At 37.0% G+C, this 25,128-nt stretch overlaps 1 protein-coding gene across 1 annotated transcript in view; it reads right to left on the bottom strand.

Annotated features, from left to right (window-relative positions):
* Nucleotides 1–25,128, bottom strand: part of LOC124612468 (aldehyde dehydrogenase 1A1-like) — a 104,673-nt gene that overhangs the window by 5,628 nt on the left and 73,917 nt on the right. Inside the window, exons 7-8 of the mRNA XM_047140697.1 lie at nucleotides 13,324–13,426; nucleotides 12,359–12,543 (exon numbers count right to left, since the gene is read on the bottom strand). Coding sequence (XP_046996653.1) covers nucleotides 12,359–12,543; nucleotides 13,324–13,426 — 288 coding nt within the window. The remainder of the gene's footprint in view (nucleotides 1–12,358; nucleotides 12,544–13,323; nucleotides 13,427–25,128) is intronic.

The following is a 25,128-nucleotide window of genomic DNA, read 5'->3' as shown; positions in this document are numbered from 1 at the left end:
GTTTATTTTACATTAGTACACTCCGTTCTCTCATATGATATCCAGTTGTGGGGGTCAGTGTTTGGAAAATTTTTCTGATGAAAAAAAAAAGAAAAAAAGAACCTTGAAGATAACAAAACAGGTGTCTCCAGATACCTCCTCTAAGCTAATTTTCAGGGAACTGAAAATACTGTCTGTTCCCTGCATTTATGTACTACAAACTGTATGTATTACAAACTTTGCATTTGTTTTGGACTAATAAGTCTATACATGATCATAATACTTGTACTAGTGCAGGCATTCACCTAAATAGTCACAGATGGCCAAAAGTTTGCTTGGTGTCAGAAATATGGGCAGTGTGCTTTACAATAAGATACTGCCATCAATTAAGGAAAATATAAATGCATTTAGGAATAACATAAAAAATCTTACTTAAGCATTTTTTTTATTCTGTTGATGAATATCTACAATTGTATTTGACGTAAGAAATTCTGGTACTCTTAGTCTACAGAGTGGCTGTACTGTAGTATGTATAAGTTTATTGTATATAACTGATGTGAATTCTGCTGTTATGTTTCTGTGTATTATTTTTTATTTTTGCTATTGTTTATGTGCAGCTGACTAAGTTTCTTAACTGTGATATAGTTTGATGAGCTGTGCTGTGCTCAGTGATTAGTGTATTATCACACATAAACTAATCTGTTCAGCAATATTGTATAATTTATGGCTTAAAAATTGTATCACATATCATAAAGTGAAGTTTTGTTCTAAAAATTTCAAGTTTGTCCAGTACCCTTGTATATCTTGTACATGCAGGATTCGATGGACTAAATAAATAATAATCAGCACATTCTTGATAGTGGCTTTGATGTGAAACATAAACAATAGATCCAAACAAGAGGGAAATCATGTGATGATTTCATTTGTAGTAGGGACAATATACCTATTAAAGAACAGAAATGACGGCATTCAGTTTGAACTTTTTTTTAAGCCACAATATTGATCACAAATATTCATTTATTCATTTACTGGTTTCGATCATACCAATTATCTTGAGATTAATCTAAATACAGAAATGTGCATATGTTATAAAAATGTTCATAATGGTAAACTACAAATTTAATAAGCAGTGTCATAATATACACAGACTGGAAGCTTAGCAAACGTACCTCTCTTCCTGAAGTTAACAGAGAAAATATTTAAAGTATGTAGCCTTAAGTGGCATTGTCACATAGAGTAAAATCACAATAAAATACACACATCAAAAAACGTTTTACAATCACCTCAGCTCTGAGAACTCCGGAACCTGTACAGAAAATTGAAATAGAGTTCAACACAAACATCATTTCTGCCCTTTTTATTGCTCATGAAAACCACAAGTTGCATGTTGTACCACCATACAGCGAGACCTTCAGAGGTGGTGGTCCTGATTGCTGCACACACCGGTACCTCTTATGCCCAGTAGCATGTCGTCTTGCATTGATGCGTGCCCATATTCATTGTGGCGTACTATGCACAAGTTCATCAAGGCACTGTTGGTCCAGATTGTCCCACTCCTCAATAGTGATTTGGTGTAGATTCCTCAGAGTGGTTGGTGGGTCACATAATCCACAAACAGCCCTTTTCAGTCTATCCCAGGCATGTTCAATAGGGTTCATATCTGAAGAACATGCTGGCCACTCTAGCTGAGCGATGTCGTTAAGCTGAAGGAAGTCATTCACAAGATGTGCATGATATGGGTGCGAACTGTCATCCATGAAGACGAATGCCTTGCCAATATGCTGCTGATATGGTTGCACTATCAGTTGTAGGATGACATTCAGGTTATGGTGCCTTCCATGACCACCAGCAGTGTATGTCAGCCCCACATAATGCCACCCCAAAACAGCAAGGAACCTCCACCTTGCTGCACTGACTGGACAGTGTGTCTAAGGCGTTCAGCCTGACTGGGTTGCCTCAAAACACGACTCCGACAACTGTCATGTTGAAGGCATATGTGACACTCATCAGGGAAGAGAATGTGATGCCAATTCTGAGCAATCCATTCGGCTTATTGTTGGGCCCATCTGTACCGTGCTGCATGGTGTGATGGTTGCAAAGATGGATTTCGCCATGGACATTGGGTGTGAAGTTGTGCATCATGCAGCTTATTGCGCACAGTCTGAGTCATAATACGACATGCTGTGGCTGCTCAAAAAGAATTATTCAACACAGTGGCATTGCTGTCAGTGTTCTTCCAAGCCATAATCCATAGGTAGTGGTTATCCACTGCAGTAGTAGCCTTTGGGTGGACTGAGCAAGGCATGTCATCGGCAGTTCCTGTCTGTCTGTATCTCCTCCATGTCCAGACAACATCGCTTTGGTTCACTCCAAGATGCCTGGACACTTCCCTTGTTGAGGGCCCTTCCTGACATAAAGTCAGGTTGAACTACAGACAACACAAGCCATGTACCTCCTTCCTGGTGGAATGACTGGAACTGATTGACTGTTGGATGCCCTCCATCTAATAGCTGCTGCTTGTGTATGGTTGTTTACATCTATGGGAGGGTTTAGTGACATCTCTGAACAGTCAAAGGGACTGTGTCTGTGATACAATATCCACAGTCAACGTCTGTCTTCAGGAGTTCTGGGAGCCAGAGTGATGCAAAACTTTTTTTTAATGCATGTAATAACCACACATGTCCTGTAATGTCAGGTTGTTGCTTGCAAACAGCTGAGGGTGGTGTGGCTACTAGATGTTGTTGGCCAAGTACAGTTTTCAATGGTGTAATACAAAGTTAGTAGACTTCATCTGCATACAACTAAATTCAATATATAAAATGCAGTTAAAAGGGAGCTAGAATTATTATATGAGTCACAGTGGAAATATTACTTCAAATTCTGAAGGGTAGCTGCAAGTATGTGTATATGCCATATGCAGAACAATAAAGTTAACTGACAGCAGCTTGTCAAATGGTGAAATAAGTCACAGACACAGTGGGCTTATCAAAAACAGATCTGAGAAACCACTCGCAACAGGGGGCCAAGAGATAATGAAAATGAAGAGAATGTGGAATAAAATTAAGTAAAGCTCCAAGGCTAAACAAAAATATGGTAATGTCCTATCATTAATATTACAAAAGCTAGTGCCTAGAGGTAGTCTGTGACATGTACAATACACAAATAAGCAAATTGAAAAAAAAATCAGCATATCAAACCATGATAAAAAGGCTGTGGGCACAATAGATTCACTGAAGCCAAAGCAAGAAAAATGTGAGCAACAGGGGGAGGAACAGAGTTATGTCAGGAAATAATACATATGAAAGCTTTTCATATAGTGGAAAACAGGCTTTGGGTCCAATACAGGCAGTCTATGTATATTATAACACTGCTTATTACAGTTGTTAACTTACCATTATGTACACTTTTTTAACATATGCACATTTCTGTATTTATATTAATCACAAAATAATTGAAACCAGTAACCGAACAAATGAATATTTGCGATCAGTGTTGTGGCTTACAAAATTCCGTAACATTGGATTGATGTTACCTTCACAGTGCTATGTCAGCCCCCATCAATTATGTTATAACTTGTAACTTGTTAGGGGACAAAATGTTGGATGACAGAAGCTGTTGCAGGACTTCTCTTTTACTTGCAGTGGAAACTGTCAGTCAGAGAGTACCTGTCAAGAGTACATGCTCATGCATGAATATGTAGATTTTAGTGTTAACTTCATTCCATTTCATTCTTCATATAGCTCAATTACAAATACTATGTAATTAATTTAATTGTTTATTTGGTTAAGTGAGTTTAAAAAGTGAATGTATAGTCATGTGTCTAAGGAAAGTCCAAAAAATAGGTACCTACATTTCTAATTAACTTATTATTACCTCAAAATATTCTAGTACATGCAGTCGGGATCAGAAATGCATGGACACCTAACATAGACTCTTTCTTTACAATGTTTTCCAGCAAATAACTATTTGTTGTAATATCAAAATGTGTTACAAACTGCAGAATCATGATGTTTAACAAACAAATGATGGTTTATCAAACAGTAAAATAAAAATACTCTGACAAAATGAATTTTATTGTCAGTCACAATATAAACACCACACACAACATTCATTTGTACTATCTACCACAAGCATGCAGGCTACATGAAGAGAAAAAAATTACTTTTTTTTAATGTGTAGGTCATGATCTGTCACTGAAATAGTCTTGTGAATTTTTTTTAGTGAAATGGATTCACCCATCTGGCTCTCAGAAAACAAAACTCAGGAAAGTAAAAACTGAAGAGGCTAAATCACTAGCTGGATCTTTATCCAAATGATACAATGAAGGCTTTCACGGCTGGATGACATAACTGCTGGTAAACCTTTCAAGATGTGAGGTTGTGACCCAAGAAACTCTTCTGTTCTTGACATTTCGTCCAGAACTGCGCTGGACATCCTAAGAGGCACTCCTCTGCTGAGTCTTGCCAACTGACTGGTTGGACATCCGGTAGTGACATATACAGGGTGTTACAAAAAGGTACGGCCAAACTTTCAGGAAACATTCCTCACACACAAAAGATGTTATATGGACATGTGTCCACAAACGCTTAATTTCCATGTTAGAGCTCATTTTAGTTTCGTCAGTATGTACTGTACTTCCTTGATTCTGATGATCAAATTGTAAATTTTCACAATCAACATGTGTGGGCTGACGAGAATCCGCACGCAATTGTGCAATCACGTCATCAACACAGATTTTCTGTGGATGTTTGGAAAAGCATTGTTGGTGATGTCTTGATTGGACCCCATGTACTTCCACCTACGCTCAATGGAGCACGTTATCATGATTTCATACGGGATACTTTAACTGTGCTGCTAGAACATGTGCCTTTACAAGTACGACATAACATGTGGTTCATGCATGATGGAGCTCCTGCACATTTCAGTCGATGTGTACGTACGCTTCTCAACAACAGATTCGGTGACCGATGGATTGGTAGAGGCGGACCAATTCCATGGCCTCCACGCTCTCCTGGCCTCAACCCTCTTGACTTTCATTTAAGGGGGCATTTGAAAGCTCTTGTCTATGCAACCCCGGTACCAAATGTAGAGACTCTTCATGCTCATATTGTGGACGGCTGTGATACAATACGCCATTCTCCAGGGCTGCATCAGCGCATCAGGGATTCCATGTGACGGAGGGTGGATGCGTGTATCCTCACTAACGGAGGACATTTTGAACATTTCCTGTAACAAAATGTTTGAAGTCATGCTGGTACATTCTGTTTCTATGTGTTTCCATTCCATGATTATGTACAGAAGTAATAAAATGAGCTCTGACATGGAAAATAAGCGTTTCCGGACACATGTCCACATAACATATTTTCTTTCTTTGTGTGTGAGGAATGTTTCCTGAAAGTTTGGCCATACCTTTTTGTAACACCCTGTATACTGTAGGAAAGTGGGTGTGGTCAAAGTAGCATATGATGAGCAGAGATGATCCTTGTCAAAGATAAAATTTAACTATTGATTGTGGTCTTGTCAAAAATAAAATTTTCTAGATATTCTGCAGAGCGACTGTCCATATGTCACTAAGTTTCATTGCCTCCTCTTTCCTATTAAAATGATCCTGATGCTTATGAATTTCAGTGGCTTCTCTACATAGTCGTGGATAAAAATTTGGTGTTGTAGAGAAAATTTCTGTTTCATAAAACTTCACTTTGTGGTTTCCTGTCTAAAGAGCATGCTCTGCTACAGCTGATTTCTCTAGTTTTCCTAGTCAGCATAGACTTTTGCGCTCTTTTAGCAGTGTATTTGAGTTCCTCTTGGTAGTTCCAATACAAACTTTGCACACGTACACGGAATTTTGTATACACCACATGTTGACAGAGGAGGGCCTTTATCCTTCACAGATTGGAGTACTTGATTTATTTTCTGTATTCGTCTAAAGACTGGTCTGATGTCATGTGTCTGTAAAATCTTACCAATCTGATCTGCTACTTTTTTAATAAAAAGGAGAGAAACTGTATTTTTCCATCATTGTGGTTCGTCCTTGTCCTTTGGCCTTCTGTTCCTTGGTAAAAATTCTCTTTACCTGAGTAGCCATTCTTCTTTATACTTTTATTTAGATGATCAAAGAATTTCTTGGACCATGACCTCACATCCTGAAAGGTTTACCAGCAGCTATCTTTATCCAAATACCTATTTGCTCATTGAGAAAATAAAAATAAAAATGGTGAACAAAATTGTAATCAATCTGTTAGACTCCATAAGCAGGTGGAAAGATTACTGCATGATTTTAACGAAGACATTGACATAAACGACACTGGAAAAAGATGAAAAATATAGGACTGATAAAGAAATCACTCCATAAACATATTTATGATGCATTTAACTTCAACTCCTTTTCATCCAATGGACTGCATGCTAGCAAATACCTTTTCCAGAGCATATTGCAACTGCGATTACTGAAAAGGATAGTGAAATATATCAAACAAATGAGGAACCTTTTGAATCTGCAGAAACACCTGATAAACACACTAAAGGAACACATCAATGCTTAACTTCATTGTGGTTTGACTCACATATGAACAAGACTAAATATTTAAGGAAATGGATGCTATACTCACCATGAACAAAGAAACTGTACTTTTTTTACTGTTGATTATTTGTCTTTGAGGATGATACCAACAAAAATAAATATATATCTGGCTTCTGTCACTGGTGGAAATTGAATCCAATGATATCAAAGAAACAAAGCATGAATCACTACCTGCACCCCTATCAAATTTAGAAAAATGGAAAACCCTCTCTATGGGCTTGAAACTTAATAAAACCATTGACAAGAACAATCAGAAATATTGTCGATGATGAGGCCAAGAAATGAGGAAAAATTTTACATCACCATTAGATATTACACTATTGTTAGCCCAACAAAACCTCACTTTCCATAGGCATTTTGAAGACACTCCATAAGAAAACAGAAAAAATTTCTTAGAATTGGCACAGTTGATGGTGAAATATGATCCAGTATTGAAAGAACATTATTTAAAACTTGAAGAGTTCACTGGTAGCTCCAAGAGGGTACCTTCATATTTGTCCAAAGGGATATAAAATGAATATATTTTTATTTTGGGTGAACATATTACAGAAAAAGTTACTGCAAATTCAAAAAAGGCTAACTATTATGTAATAATTTTGATAGTATTCCTGGTGACAACAAAACTGACCAAATGAGTCAAATAATTAGATCTGTCCCAATAGAAGACAACGTGGTGGAAATTTGAGAATCTTTCATGGGGTTTTTCTATGTTAGGAAAAACTGCAAAGGATATGTCAAAGACTTTCAACAGCAACTGCAAAAAGTTCATCTGGATACTGTGATGTGCAGGACTGAAGGTTATGACATACCCATATCAATCTCAGGTGTACATGGAGAAGTACAATAAAATATTCTACATCAACTTTTGGCACACAATACTGCAGGTACTAAATTTAGTCCAACAATATCTACAGTCTCTAAAAAAAGACTCTGAATAAAAGATTTGCCAAATTAAAATCCCTGAATGAGTTTTTAGTAAAGGAATGAACTGTAATTACAGAGAAGGCTGATACTTTTGACATAAAAAAATACATTTATTCAGACATTAACAGTGATTGACTAGGAAGGAGGAGGGTAAATAAAACAATATTGGGAGATCTATTTCATGATACTAGATTGTCAACTCAAGAAGCAGTTCATGGATCAGTCTTTAAATGTATAGACCAATTTATACAGAAATTGTTACAATGATACATGGCCATGAAGGATGTCATCAAATTTTTCGAAATTGTAAAACAAATTTTCTGCTTGAAGCAACCAGTAATTCTACAGTGAATCCAGAATGTCTACCCAATCTGTCAATTTTAGCAGTTCAAAGAAAAGTTTCAAAGGAAATAGATTTCGATGACATTTTTGAGAATTTTTGTGAAATAAAGGCACAAAAACATGTACTATAATAACATGACTAAAAACTACTATCTTTTACTAAAGCTACAAAGCTAACTGACATTGTAAATGTACAAGCTTTGTTTCCAATCATATAAAATACCTCCCCCCATGAACCATGGACCTTGCCGTTGGTGGGGAGGCTTGCATGCCTTAGCGATACAAATAACCGTACCGTAGGTGCAACCACAACAGAGGGGTATCTGTTGAGAGGCCAGACAAACGTGTGGTTCCTGAAGAGGGGCAGCAGCCTTTTCAGTAGTTGCAAGGGCAACAGTCTGGATGATTGACTGATCTGGCCTTGTAACAATAACCAAAACGGCCTTGCTGTGCTGGTACTGCGAACGGCTGAAAGCAAGGGGAAACTATGGCCGTAATTTTTCCCGAGGGCATGCAGCTTTACTGTATGATTAAATGATGATGGCGTCCTCTTGGGTAAAATATTCCGGAGGTAAAATAGTCCCCCATTCGGATCTCCAGGCGGGGACTACTCAAGAGGATGTCGTTATCAGGAGAAAGAAAACTGACGTTCTACGGATCGGAGCGTGGAATGTCAGATCACTTAATCGGGCAGGTAGGTTAGAAAACGTAAAAAGGGAAAAAGATAGGTTAAAGTTAGATATAGTGGGAATTTGTGAAGTTCTGTGGCAGGAGGAACAAGACTTCTGGTCAGGTGACTACAGGGTTATAAACACAAAATCAAATAGGGGTAATGCAGGAGTAGGTTTAATAATGAATAGGAAAACAGGAATGCAGGTAAGCTACTACAAACAGCATAGTGAAGGCATTATTGTGGCCAAGATAGATATGAAGCCCACACCTACTACAGTAGTACAAGTTTACGTGCCAACTAGCTCTGCAGATGACGAAGAAATTGAAGAAATGTATGATGAGATAAAAGAAATTATTCAGATAGTCAAGGGTGACGAAAATTTAATAGTCATGGGTGACTAGAATTTGAGAGTAGGAAAAGGGAGAGAAGGAAACGTAGTGGGTGAATATGGATTGGGGGAGAGAAATGAAAGAGGAAGCCGTCTGGTAGAATTTTGCACAGAGCATAACTTAATCATAGCTAACACTTGGTTTAAGAATCACGAAAGAAGGTTGTATACATGGAAGAATCCCGGAGATACTAAAAGGTATCAGATAGATTATGTAATGGTACGACAGAGATTTAGGAACCAGGTTTTAAATTGTAAGACATTTCCAGGGGCAGATGTGGACTCTGACCACTCTGACCTCTGACCACGAGCCTGTAGATTAAAACTGATGAAACTGCAAAAAGGTGGGAACTTAAGGAGATGGGACCTGGATAAACTGAAAGAACCAGAGGTTGTACAGAGTTTCAGGGAGAGCATAAGGGAACAATTGACAGGAATGGGGGAAAGAAATACAGTAGAAGAAGAATGGTTAGCTTTGAGGGATGAAGTAGTGAAAGCAGCAGAGGCTCAAGTAGGTAAAAAGATGACGGATAGTAGAAATCCTTGGGTAACAGAAGAAATATTGAATTTAATTGATGAAAGGAGAAAATATAAAAATGCAGTAAATGAAGCAGGCAAAAAGGAATACAAACGTCTCAAAAATGAGATCGACAGGAAGTGCAAAATGGCTAAGCAGGGATGGCTAGAGGACAAATGTAAGGATGTAGAGCCTTATCTCACTAGGGGTAAGGTAGATACTGTCTACAGAAAAATTAAAGAGACCTTTGGAGATAAGAGAACCACTTGTATGACCATCAAGAGCTCAGATGGAAATCCAGTTCTAAGCAAAGAAGGGAAAGCAGAAAGGTGGAAGGAGTATATAGAGGGTCTATACAAGGGCGATGTACTTGAGGACAATATTATTGAAATGGAAGAGAGTGTAGATGAAGATGAAGTGGGAGATACGATACTGCGTGAAGAGTTTGACAGAGCACTGAAAGACCTGAGTCGAAACAAGGCCCCCAGAGTAAACAACATTCCATTTGAACTACTGACGGCCTTGGGAGAGCCAGTCCTGACAAAACTCTACCATCTGGTGAGCAAGATGTATGAAACAGGTGAAATACCCTCAGACTTCAAGAAGAATATAATAATTCCAATCCCAAAGAAATCAGGTGTTGACAGATGTGAAAATTACCATACAGTCAGTTTAATAAGCCACAGCTGCAAAATATTAACACAAATTCTTTACAGACGAATGGAAAAACTAGTAGAAGCTGACCTCGGGGAAGATCAGCTTGGATTCCATAGAAATACTGGAACACGTGAGGCAATACTGACCTTACGACTTATCTTAGAAGAAAGATTAAGCAAAGGCAAACCTACATTTCTAGCATTTGTAGACTTAGAGAAAGCTTTTGACAATGTTGACTGAAATACTCTCTTTCAAATTCTGAAGGTGGCAGGGGTAAAATACAGGGAGCGAAAGGCTATTTACAATTTGTACAGAAACCAGATGGCTGTTATAAGAGTCGAGGGACATGAAAGGGAAGCAGTTGTTGGGAAGGGAGTAAGACAGGGTTGTAGCCTCTCCCCGATGTTATTCAATCTGTATATTGAGCAAGCAGTAAAGGAAACAAAAGAAAAATTCGGAGTAGGTATTAAAATCCATGGAGAAGAAATAAAAACTTTGAGGTTCATCGATGACATTGTAATTCTGCCAGAGCCAGCAAAGGACTTGGAGGAGCAGTCGAACGGAATGGATAGCGTCTTGAAAGGAGGATATAAGATGAACATCAACAAAAGCAAAACGAGGATAATGGAATGTAGTCGAATTAAGTCGGTTGATGCTGAGGGAATTAGATTAGGAAATGAGACACTTAAAGTAGTAAAGGAGTTTTGCTATTTGGGGAGCAAAATAACTGATGATGGTCAAAGTAGAGAGGATATGAAATGTAGACTGGCAATGGCAAGGAAAGCATTTCTGAAGAAGAGAAATTTGTTAACATCGAGTATAGATTTAAGTGTCAGGAAGTCATTTCTGAAAGTATTTGTATGGAGTGTAGCCATGTATGGAAGTGAAACATGGACGATAAATAGTTTGGACAAGAAGAGAATAGAAGCTTTCGAAATGTGGTGCTACAGAAGAATGCTGAAGATTAAATGGGTAGATCACATAAGTAATGAGGAAGTATTGAATAGGATTGGGGAGAAGAGAAGTTTGTGGCACAACTTGACCAGAAGAAGGGATCGGTTGGTAGGACATGTTCTGAGGCATCAAGGGATCACCAATTTAGTATTGGAGGGCAGCGTGGAGGGTAAAAATCCTAGAGGGAGACCAAGAGATGAATACACTAAGCAGATTCAGAAGGATGTAGGTTGCAGTAGGTACTGGGAGATGAAGAAGCTTGCACAGGATAGAGTAGCATGGAGAGCTGCATCAAACCAGTCTCAGGACTGAAGACCACAACAACAACAACATATAAAATAAAAGGTAATGTTCCTTTATGTTCTTTTTTATTTCTTTGTACTCTACCTGATGGTTGCTGCACTAAATGCTGATTCGTATTCTAAATTCCTCACCCAAAATTTAAATTACATGTGTTACAATTATTTGAGCACTTATTTTTTTGTCGATCAACAGTTACATCTATATTATTTATCTGTTGCTAAATGTACCCATTACAAATACATCAATTTCTTAGTAGATCAGAGGCCTGATTTAGCTCTACCACATCAGACCTCTGACAGGCTAAATCCACCACTGTAACAGCGATACTGATTGTATAAAAAGTAGGGCTGTTTAATGGTCACAAGTCACAAGTCACAAGTCACAAGTCTGTTTGACTATGGGAGAGTGTCACAGAGATGAAGAAGAAAATGAACTGGCAAATGCTAAGATATGCAATCCATCCCACGAGAACCTGCTTAGAAAGTTTCAAGAACCAATTTCATGTGATGAATATAAAAATATGTGTCAATCCCCTATGAATCATTCTCATAGAGCTTGCAAAGACAAGCTTCAATTAATTACAGCATACACAAATGCATGAAGTAATCATTTTTGCCACACTCCATATGTGAACAGAATGAGAAGAAGCCCTAATAATTGGAACAATGGGCAATACCTTCTACCATGCACTTGATAGTGCTTTGCAAAGTGTGAGTGTGGATGCATGTGATTACCCTTAACATTTTCCTTCTAAAGACTGATTAATTTCAAACTGTATTATTTTATTATTTGTGTCAAGTGGAGAATTTACTGATTAAATTGTAAAGTTGCATGGAAGGTAAGTATTAGTCTGCCATTCATTGTCCTTGCAATTTCATCTCATTATGCATTAGAAATTACTGTTCCTCAGTTGCAGAAAAATGCATTAATTGTGGAAAAAATTTCATTAAATCTGCAGGGATTTCTGGAATTTAATGCTATACTTGATGTATACAGTTTTCTTTGCAATAGAGTGATTTATTCAATAGATTGATTTATTACCTGAGGACCTTGAATAATGCCATCTGCCAGAGGATCACCAACTTTCCTTGCTTCAGCTTTTGCTTTTGCTTTCTTAACAAATTCATCATATATATCCTCATGCACAAAAGTTCTTGTTCCTCCACAGCAGACTTGTCCCTGGTTGATGAACAGTGCATCATGTGCTATCTGTACTGCTTCATCAACTGAAACACATGATGATTGTGTTATTATTACTGCTGCTATGACAGTTTTTGTTTTTTACATCACATATCAAAGTTTTGTCAATACAGAACAACATGAAAGATGCATTGGTATGTCAGCAGTCACATTAGAGAAGAGATAATTGGAATAACAACTGAGTTAGGCAAATAATTAGCTTTACCAAAATTAGGAGGCAACTTCTTCCATAATCAAACTTACTGGTTATCAAAATATTAAATTGTGTTGGAATAGGCACACCTAAAAGTTGCAAATGATGTAGTAACAGTCTGTATCACTTCATATCATGTCACTGTTCATTGATCTTAAGCATATACTCTACACTTCATATGCAAATGCTGCATACATCCCAGAGTTACTTTTACCTGTTATGGTTTCATATTTTACAGTAATGGACAGCTGCACAACATCTTACAGGCAAAATGATTTCTGTGCTGTTGGGTGAGATAGTAGGAATATATACTTTTCAAACACAAAATTTTGTTTGCTTGAAAGATATAGTGTGTATGTATGTAAACTAGTGTTCCAATTTATCTATATTTTTTTGCTTCTCTACACTTTCTGGCTGTGATAAGAGAGAAATCTAACAAGTTGTTTGAAAAATCATATTTCCTCTGTCACACTCTGTACATGATAGCGCAATCTTCTTCCTCCTTTTTTCTTAAGCCACATTAAATTTCAGTCAAGCAATGCTCAAAACATATGTCTCGAAACACCTTGTATCATATTTACCTTAATATTTCTATTTGAAACAGTTTACTTACTGTCAGCATCAGGAAGTATTATCAGAGGACTCTTTCCACCCAGTTCCAATGATACTTTCTTCAAGTTTGACTGTGCAGCTGCTGCCATGACTGCTTTTCCAACCTAGGCGCAATTTTGACACCTTTCAGTCCTCAATTATTACTACACTATGTTTAAGTGTAAAAGCAAAATCAGTTTTATGTTCCAGTATGAAGAGCAGTCAAACACTCGTCACATGTACACACATACATACACACACACACACACACACACACACACACACACACACACACACACACCTATCTCTTTCACTGATCTCGCAATTGTCATGGATGATAAAGCTGTCAGAAATAAGTAGTAGCAATGGTAGTTGTTGTTGCAATGTAATCTGTAGTTGGCATTTACATACAAACACATAATAGTTCTAACACTTTTGTTCAAAATATTAATTCATATCATGGTAAGCACTTGATTAAAACTATTATTGATACATAGCACATGAATGTAATTATTTATTACAAAGTTATTGCAAGTACTTTTTTTTACACTATAATAGCAGTTTGTCAGTAGAAATTTGATACTGGTTCCTTAAATGAACACTGTTTTTTTTATTTCTTTTATCTGTACTGAAACTTTTGAAACTTTATTGCTCAATCTAGTACCATGAATGTTTCTGTGTTTTTGTGCTAAAGCCTTGTATACCGTTTCTATATGGGTGTCATTGCACATTCTTGTATTACAAGAGTGAAGACCTGAGTCAGTTTTGAAATTGTCAGATTACCTTTTTATATTGATTACAGTTATTTGTATATAGTGACATAGTAAGAGTAGAATATTTAGATACTGAAATAAATGTCTGGAAGGTATTAGCTTTGAACTTTTGATAATTATTCCAATAGTTCCTTTTTGTAGACGGAAGATAATTTTCAGGTTGGTCTTGTTATGACCCGAGAAGGTGAGGCCTAGCTTGTTCCTGCTGGGAAGAGAATCAAAGAATGCTTGGGACAATGCACTTGCTTCACTGCCACTATCAAGAAGACAGTACACTATTACATCTGAAATATTTAACTCTACAACAACAGGGTGGCTTATTTTACTTTTACAGGGGCTTATTTAGATTCATCTAGCAAATCATTCTCAGTCTGTCTAGAGGTAAAATAGTCCCCTTCAGTTGCAATTACATTTGCACACATGTATCTTTGCAGATTTACCAGTATTCACATTTTTTACTGCCTTTCCTACACTGTCCACCAATTTCAAATCAAAGCATTTGACAACTTCTTTTAGTTTTATTTGCTGCACATCATCTAAACTTTTTGAGCAGTGGCATGCTTCACATCATTGCTATATAAATAATCAGCATTTGCCTCTACTTCTTTAGACAAGCTAGCACAGCTCATAGGTTCCTCAGCCTTATTGTACTTTGTACTCACCATATAGCAAAGATGCTGAGTTGGAGACAGGCACAATATAAAGGCTGCCAAACAGATACGCTTGTCACCAAAAAGGCCTTCATCGAAATTAGTTAACATACACACATATGACTGTGGTCATGTGTGTGTGTGCGTGAATTGCATTTTCATGTGTGTGTGTGTGTGTGTGTGTGTGTGTGTGTGTGTATGTGTGTGTGTGTTTTGTCTAATTCCAATGAAGGCCTTTTTGGCCAAAAGCTTACTTTTTGATAGTCTTTACATTGTGCCTATATGTGACTCAGCATCTTCACTAATCTCCACTATATGGTGATTATCAATATATTCTTTTCATAAAATTGTTGTTATTCCATCCTGGATTTTCTATTGTTATAGAGTCTATTATTACTATGCACTAGCTCCTCATTGGTAGTCACTCTCTCTACCCTTTCTAGGAATTCAATGAATCTATTCACATTATCCCCAGGTGGAGAAATGATTTATTTTTTTGCTAATACCAAGGCAGTTTACCTTCTAACTCTATATCATAATTTCTAGTTTCATCTTTTGTCAAATGTAACAGGAATGAAGCTCATTTCCTAGAAAATTCTTTGATGGACTTGCGACCTGCACTGTATTGTTTACCACTCCAAAATTCCTTTAATACATTGTTTTGTATAGCATGAGACCAGTATTCAATCATGAAAGTAGATTTAAACTGAGAGAGTGTTTGAAAATGTAGCATAACATCAACTGACCAACACGAAGCATCTCTTGTCAAATGAGTTTGAGTAAAAGAAGTTTCCTCATGCTCAGACCACCCTTTCAGCAACACACCCTCAAAATCATTCCAGAGATTTATGGGTGAGATAGCTTATCTGGATCAAAACACCAAAATTTCTGACATCCAATAAAAGTAGTGTCAACAGAAGCAACATACCGTATGATAGTAGTAGACAAATAAATGAAGGTTCCTCTACTTTCTGTCTTAGCAATGCTACAATTTAAATCATTTAACTGGCATTCTGTTGTTTCTACTTTTTCTGAAATCTATTTCGTGATTTGTTCACATAGTTTTACAAAAATTGTTTTCACTTTTTTTTCTGGTTGACAAATACATACTTTAGAATTTACATTTTCAGGCCAATTAGAGCAAAGTTCAGATTCCTTGCTTATTCTCTCTGTTAACTTGTCTTCTAACAGCTTATTGTCTGTTTTGAATTCATTGATAACTTGACTGATTTCAGTTCTAAACATCTTTTATAATTTGGACAACTGTTATCATAGTTTGATCTTCAAATCATGATGACTGAAGTCAATATTATAATTTAAATTGTCTACATTCAATTTCATTTCATTCCTCAGTGTATTATTACTGGACTCCAACTTACACTTTAAAATAGAAGCCATTTTATTTTGCAGTTCTTCGTTGTTAGAATCAGTTTTAAGGTTTAAACTACTCTTTCATTTTCTATTACTTGATTCCATTTTAAGATTTATTCCTTCAATTTTGGAAAAGAATAACTGTATCCAAACTGGTGTCCTTATCTTTGCAAATTGCATTTTGAGTGGTTTCAAAGGAGCCTATATCATTACCTGACTCATTTGAATACCAGAATCATCAAATTCAGTTTCACTATCTGTGTTTCCACTAGTTCTCTTCAATACTTCAGAAAAACACTCATTTTTAATTTTTATTTCTACACAATCATCACCAGACAATGGTCCTAGTTTAAATTTCACTTTGACCTTTTCAGTAAACTTCACCTTTCACAACTGGTTAGAAGTAATTAATCTCAGCTTTAAGTATTCTTGACTTAAGCTAATTGCTTGAACTCGATGAGTGATGCTGGTATAGTGTACTAGCAACCATGTTGCAGCACATTACAATGTAATGCAGGCAGCAACAGCAGCTATGGTGGCACTGATGGCAGTGGATATTGCCTACTGCAATAACACCAGGCATGGGGGAAGGGGGACGGGAGGTGAGATGTGACACAGGTGAGCATGCACTGTAGCTTGTACACTCAAGAAGCTCCACAATGATGCAGTCTCCCTCTGCACTCGCCGACGATGGTAGCCACAACATAGCACTATCTTCTTTCCTCTCTCCACATTCAGATTAAGCCTGGGTAGCATTCATTGTCTAAGCTTCCCACTCATGAAAAAAACATAACAATGTTCCCACCACTTCATCCACTATATCGTGCCTCTATATGTTTCATCCCATTATTCTGTTTGTGCCTATAGGATTCACTTTCTATACTTCCATACCGATCAGTTTCATTGTTTACTTTCCCTGACTGATATGCAGCATATGTGGGGTGGTGCGTTAAATTAAGGTGGTTTGTTAATTATTTTTGTTGAAGGTGTATACAATTTTTAAATACCAGTGCCTCTCACAAGAGTCTTAAATTAGTCATATGGGCAGCCACAAAATAATGGATAATGTGCAGTGTTCGGGTCCACAATTCAGCTTCTCAAAACTGAAATGAAATGTTCTGACTCTCTAAGCATAATCCACTAGTCAGAAACTATGATGATAAATGAAAGTCTACTGTTGTTTAATGAATCAGTATATTCAATAAAAGTTCACACGCATGAGTAATAATTTTGCAACTCATTAAAGTTTTCCTATTGTAATCAGCACTTGACACAGTCCAGATATGACTTCTACTTGAAGTTCCAAGTATTAGTACTTCCCTCTCCCTCTGTTAATTAAGTACAGTTCATTGCTCATCATAAGGGTAGTGGATGAACTGTGTCACTTGCCATGTGGTTTTCTGTAACATTATGGGCGGCACACAAAACAAAACTTAGAAAATGAAGCATAGGCTTTCCAGTTAGTTATTACTCCATAAAACTTCAATTTTACACATATGTACAAAGCAAGTGCTATATCTAATTTGATCGAGAAACAATCAGATCAGTCATCTTGAAAGCCATTTGAGTCTCAGTGGACATGGTCGCAGACATAATCGTAGCACATTCTGAAGTGTAGCAAAATACATCACAAATGACTGATGTCCATTATAATTATCCGGGCTGTTATGCCGTGGTCAGTTGATGAATTCTGTGTCGATTCCCAAAATTCATCAACCGACCATGGCATAACAGCCCGGATAATTATAATGGACATGATATTTCCGGCCGTGAAAGTCTACATTTTAGTAAATGACTGACAACAATCAAATGATCTCTCGAGTTTCACTACATAGTTCCTTATACACTCTCTGTTCAAACAGCAAATGGAACACCTACAGTTAGAATGCCTCCATCGTCCGTAGCAGTGCTCATATAGCACCCTTTTCACTTGAAAAAACAATACTTACCATTGATAGTTGAAGGCTAACAACTTTCTGTCATCAAAACTGTACTCTGTTAATGTTCTATAAAAGAACCAGTTGAGTAATTCTTAAACTCTGACTTCTACTGGAACTGAAGGTAGACTGTGGCCTCTGAACTGTCTGTTTTCCATTATCTTTACCTCATTGAAATCACACTATCATCTTGAAAACTGGTAGAGCTCCATTATTAAAGATAATTCTGTCATTAAAGCGTTGTATCTTAATTATAAAGGTTGGTTAATCTAACTTAATGTTACACTTTTTGTTAAAAAATCTTATCTGATAAAAAGGTAAAAGAGGTAGCTTCATGAAAACAGTTAACTCATGTTTTTACATACAACAGAAACTAAAGCCAGGATAACAACTTTCTATTTTTAATATTATGTATATTTGAAATTTCGTAAAAAGTGGATTTCTGTGGAAAATAATCAGTTGATCATGCTGAAACTTGACTACATAACAATGGTATGCTTTTACATCAGCATGCACAGTATTGTGATATCGTTCAAATATTTAATTTTGTTTTATATTATTGTGTAACTCTTTGTCTGAGCTGCCTGGATATGTGTTAGCCACTGTTGAGCTATGGGGACCACACCATAGGCATACAGGTGCAGTGCTTGCTTCCCCACAGGTTGATAATGGTACCAAAGTCAATGTCCAATCACTCATGGATGAGACAAGATCTGAAAGTGAGGGTAGCATAATAAAAGCAGAAATGCATAACTCCACTTCCAAATGTTCATTTACAAAGGGAAACCCAGGAAAATTGCCCCAGATTAACTCCCATACCACTGAAGAGATCAGTGAAACACAGGGTGGTTATATTTAAAGTTCCGGTTTCAAAATGCTGTAAAAAAAAAAAAAAAAAAAAAAAAAAAAAAAAAAAAAAAAAAAAAAAAAAAAGAAGCTACTGTTCAAAATGCCATCAAATTTGATAGTAATATTATTGAAGAAGGGAAAACCTTACAGAAACAAAAGAGTTTAAAGAAAATTTTATCATTAAATGGTGCTGTAAGCAGCAGAAGATGCAAAATAAAAGATGCGAAGTACATGGCTGTTTCTCAGTTTGTGTCTGAGACACGTGGCTTGCTGTCTCAATGAAAGATCATGTACTGCTAGTAGAGCTCTTTTACAAGAATGGTGACTGTGTCCCAGAAGTTATGCAGAAGTTATGGACACTCACGGGTATGAAAAAAGCCTGGAGAAAATGATTATGAAAATTCAAAACAACAAGTTAGTATGAAGTGCAATGTGGCAGTGGGAGAAAAACAATTGATCAGATATCAAGAGAAGATGAGATCATGGCATTGCAGTAGAGGTCAAGCAGTTGTGTGCAAACACACAGTGCAAGGGGATTTGCATGAACTTCGGATATGCCTCTGAGTATGGTGCATAAAATTATATGAAACATCCTGAATTGTTGTCCATACAAAATTACCCATGTTCAGGAGTTGCTTCGTGCTGATTTGCCAATAAGACAAATGTTTGCTCCAGAATGTCTTGCTCACATGGAAGTGGATAATGAATGGCCATGGAACATCCTGTGGACAGACGAAGCCCATTGCCATCTCCAAAGACATATCGATACTCAGAACTGCAGAATGTGGACAATGGAAAATTCTCTCACACCTGAACGGGTACCATTTCAGAAGCAAATGTAACTGTGTGGTGCCAGTTGATGGCGTCGTTTACAGCCATGTTTCATCAAGGAGATGAATCCTGCAAGTTCTATTAGCCATACCAACACTGCTAAAGGCTGTGAGAGTTTTGTGTATTACCATCATTCCAACCCTTCAACAGCATCGATGTGAATGGATGAAGCCCATTTCCATCTCTAGAGACATGTCAATGTACACAGAATTGCAGAATATGGACACTGGAAAAATTGATCATACCTCAACTGGTACAGTTTCAGATGCAAAGATAACTGTGTGATGCCAGTTGATGGCATTGTTTACCATACATCCATATTTCTTCAACGAGATGAGTCCTAAAGCTGTGAGAGTTTTTGTATATCACCACCATTCTAACATTTCAACAGTGTGGATGTGTGCTAGGATCATTTTTGTGCAAGATGCATAAGAAAGGAGACAAAAAAAAGACCAACAAACTTCTGTCCAATTTCACTCTTACCCACATTCTCAAACGTTTTAGAAAAGATAATATACAGCCATCTTCTTAACAAACTGACCACAAATAAAATATTATCCAAGCCACAATTTGGATTTCTATAGGATTATAATACAGAGAAGGCTACCTAAACAGACAGTGAGAATATACTTAATTCATCAGACAATACATTACAGTCTACTGCTACATTTTGTGATCTGTCAAAGGCATTTGACCGTGTAAATCATGATATGCTTTTAAGTAAATTAGAATATTATGGTGTAACAGAAATGTTGCAAAATGGTTCAAGTCCTTTGTCTGTAACAGAAAGAAAACAAAAGGTGTCAATAGGAAAGAGACATGTATTAAGCTATCAGGCATCATCCAACTGGGAACCAATAGCATGTGGTGTCCCCAACATTCCATCTTAGGTCCCTTTCTTTTTCTTGTGTGTATCACTGACTTTTCATCAGTACATTACCAGATGCCAAGTTTGTTTTGTTTACAAATGATAAACACATTGCAATAAATAGTAAATCAGGTATAGCATTGGAAAGGTTGGCTAATGAAATTTTCATTGACATTAATAAATGGTTCCTAGCCAATTCTCTGTCACTATACCTTCAAAAAACCAGAGACTGATTTGATGTAGCTCTCCATGCTATTTTATCCTGTGCAAGCTTATTCATCTCCCAATACCTACTGCAACCTACATCCTTCTGAATCTGTTTAGTGTACTCATCCCTTGGTCTCCCTCTATGATTTTTACCCTCCACACTGCCCTCCAATACTAAACTGGTGATCCCTTGATGCCACAGAATATGCCCTACCAACCGATCCCTTCATTTAGTCAAGTTGTACCACAAGTTTCTCTTCTCTCCAATTCTATTCAATACCTCATCATTAGTTATGTGATCTACCCATTTAATCTTCAGCATTCTTCTGTAGCGCCAGATTTCGAAAGCTTCTATTCTCTTCTTGTCTAAAGTATTTATTGTCCATGTTTCACTTCCATAAATGGCTACACGCCATACAAATACTTTCAGAAACGACTTCCTGACATTTAAATCTAAACTCGATGTTAACATATTTCTCTTCTTCAGAAACGCTTTCCTTGCCATTGCCAGTCTACATTTTATATCGTCTCTACTTCGACCATCATCAGTTATTTTGCTCCCCAAATAGCAAAACTCCTTTACTACCTGAAGTGTCTCATTTCCTAATCTAATTCCGGCAGCATCACCCGATTTAATTCGACTACATTCCACTATCCTCATTTTGCTTTTGTTCATGTTCATCTTATATTCTCCTTTCAAGACATTGTTCATTCTGTTCAACTGCTCTTCCAGGTCCTTTGCTGTGTCAGACAGAATTACAATGTCATCGGTGAACCTCAAAGTTTCTATTTCTTCTCCACGGATTTTAATACCTACTCTGTATTTTTCTTTTGTTTCCTTTACTGCTTGCTCAATATACAGATTGAATAACATCAGGGATAGGCTACAACCCTGTCTCACTCCCTTCCCAACCACTGCTTCCCTTTCATGCCCCTCGACTTTTATAACTGTCATTTGGTTTCTGTACAAATTGTAAATGGCCTTTCGCTCCCTGTATTTTACCCCTGCGACCTTCAGAATTTGAAAGAGAGTATTCCAATCAACATTGTCAAAAGCTTTCTCTAAGTCTACAGATGCTAGAAATGTAGGTTTGCCTTTCCTTAATCTATTTTCTAAGATAAGTCGTAGGGTCAGTATTGCCTCACGTGTTCCAACATTTCTGCTGAATCCAAACTGATCTTCCCCCAAGGTCGGCTTCTACCCCTTCTTCCATTCGTCTGTAAAGAATTCGTGTTAGTATTTTGCAGCCGTGGCTTATTAAACTGATAGTTTAGTAATTTTCACATCTGTCAACACCTGCTTTCTTTGGGATTGGAATTATTACATTCTTCTTGGAGTCTGAGGGTATTTCACTTGTTTCATACATCTAGCTCACTAAATGGTAGAGTTTTGTTAGCCCTGGCTCTCCCAAGGCTGTCATTAGTTCTAATGGGATGTTGTCTACTCCCAGGGCCATGTTTTGACTTAGAAAAAACATACTATATGCAATTCAGAACTTGTAAAATGTTTCCTGCCAGTACATACCTAAAATATGATGACAAGCAGATAGAAGAAGTTGACAGTGTTAAATTCTTGGGATTACAGCTTGATAAATTTAACTGGGAGGAGCATACAGCAATTATGCTGAAGTGCCTACATAAATCTCTATTTGCTATGTGCATGTTGTTAGATATAGGTGATATAAAAATAAAAAGCTGGTGTACTATGCTTACTTTAATTCAATATGTCATACGAATTATTTTCAGGGAAAACTCATCAAGCCAAGCTAAAGTTTCCTGAGCCCAAAAACATGCAATATGAATTATTTGTGATGTGAACTCAAGAACATCCTGTGGAGGGCTGATTAAGGAACTGGGGATTCTACCTACTGCTTCCCAATATATTTATTTCTTAAAGAAAAGCTTTTCAAGACAACAGCTCAATTCGTGGAATCAACACTAGAAATAAGAATAACTTCCACAAAGATTTAAAGTCACTTATTTTGCTTCCAAAAGGTGTCCACTATTCAGCAATATACGTCTTCAGTAAAATACCAGCAGTCATCAAAAGTTTAACTAATAAAAAAGTTCAGTTTGAGAAGAATCTAAAGGATTTATTGGTGGTCAAGTCTTGCTACTCCGCTGATGAATTTCTTAGCAGAACTGACTGATGAATGTATGTTATTAATAATATCACATAATGTGATTTTGTGTACAATCTGACTTCTGCACAAATTTTGTGCAGCATTGTGATCATTGTAAATGATTTTTTGTCTTTTCTTTTTACCTACTCCACATCCACCTGGGCAATTTCATTTGGCATCTATGGAAGTTACATTAGCATATCTGTTTTTATTTTCTAAATATTTACGTGTGTTCTTGTTTTCTGGTATGTTCCTCTTCTCAGAGGATCTTGTCATTATGGATGAATTGGAACAAAAACTACATCTCATCTATTCTAATCATGGCACTCCTCCACACATTGCACAGCCAGTGAAGCAGCTGCTGCAGAGGCATTTTGGCAATTCTGTAACTATCAGCCATCATTAAGCCATATAGTGGAGCAACATGCCTTTTGGGAGAAAATCATGAGTGTAGTTCTCCCTTGATTTCAACTATTCACAGTGCCAACACAGCAAGGCCATGTTGTCTAATGACACAAGGCCAAATCAGTTAATCATCCAGACCAGGCCTGCTCAAACTAGACATTTCATCTAGTGGCTACCTGCTCAGTATATAGACAGTGAGCAGGTGGAGTAGGCCATCTTGGCTGCATAAAATAACCTATTGGTTCACTGCAGTGACAGCTGGTACTGTGAATATGTATTCAGCTGAAAAGAGACCACGTTGTAGTGCAAACAGCTTGCAACAAGGGTCCCAGTGGAAAGGGCAGTGGCTTTTTGTTCAAATTAGAGAACTTGATGAATGTTTAGTATGTGGACATTCTGTTATAGCAAAAAACTATAACATTGACTGACATACAAAGTAAATTGTAGTGACATATATAACAGTGTTCAGGAGAAAAGCATTTTCAACTAACTGCATTGTTAAAAGACTCTGTCAGTGATGATTTAACCTCTCTTACTTCAATTAAATTGACACTGACTACTAATATTATTAGAAATATATTACAATTTTATTTACTTGGCAATTTTATTTCTAGGAATCTGAAGCTGCAGACGAGGTGCAGTCTGGGTGAGCTTTAAAATTGCTTACTTAATTGCTTAGGAGTTTCAACCATTCTCCACAGGGCCATTTGTAATAGAATACCTTGACAATACCAGTGAATCCACATGACCTCTTAGTAAACTACATTTTAATGCAATTCATCTGCCTCATTGTAAAATTGCATGATTTATAGGAGACCTTAGTGCAGATGTTGAATGTCACTAATGTTGAGGGGGCAAGAATTCATTGCATATTCTATCTGCCTTGATGAGAGTACAACATTACTGATATAGCACAATTGGGTATTATTATCTGAGGAATGGATATAAATCTGAATATCACAAAACATCTAGATTTAATGGCCATAAGAGATACATGTACCGGTGCAAATATATTTCATGCTGTTGAACACGGTCTTGAGAATATCAATCTGCCCTCGAATCGCTGGTTTCTGCCACCACTGATGTTGTCCAAAATATGGCTGGCTATAATGTGGGATTTGTGGAACTTCTAAAAACTAAGTTGAAGCAAGAACAGAAGTTTCACTCAGTACATTATGTAATTGTTGAAGAAGCACTTTGACTTGGTTACGAATGTCATTGTTAGGATTGTAAATTTCATGTGATCTGCAAAATTGAATTGCAGACAGTTTCAAGAGTTAATGGGTTTACTGGAATCTGATTTCAATAAGAAACCCTGTTACTGACTGATAAGATGGCTAAGTAGAGGTAAAACCCTCGAATATTTCCTCCTTTTGCTTGAGCAGGTAAATCGTTTTATAAATATGAAAGGAAGGTTTGTTCCTGAGCTTTCTGACCCTCGTACTGACATAATAAGTCATTTGAATACTACTGACATAATGAGTCATTTGAATACTCTCAGTGCTTGCCCTGTCAAATGTTTTTACAAAGATTTTAGGGAGAGGATTTTAATTTGCTCACTGTGTGACAAGCTCGCCCATATTTTATGTAAGTGGCCAGCCAATAACAATTTCCCGTGACATTCTTGTTGCTATGTTTCCCCTTTCCTTAGGTTTTACTTTCTTATGTAGCATTTTCCTTCTTTTCCTGCTTTCTTTGAGTGTGTGCTTTAGTTTTCTTAGGTCTGTCCACATTTGTTCCTTTTAATGTGTGTCAGGGCACTGATGACCTCGATGTTGAGCGCCCATAAGCCCCAACACACCACCACCACCTC

The sequence above is a fragment of the Schistocerca americana genome, chromosome 4 (assembly GCF_021461395.2).
Source record: "Schistocerca americana isolate TAMUIC-IGC-003095 chromosome 4, iqSchAmer2.1, whole genome shotgun sequence".
Classification (NCBI taxonomy): Eukaryota; Metazoa; Arthropoda; class Insecta; order Orthoptera; family Acrididae; genus Schistocerca; species Schistocerca americana.
The sequence above is the reverse complement of the archived record's forward strand: the minus strand, read 5'-3'. Positions and strand labels throughout refer to the sequence as shown.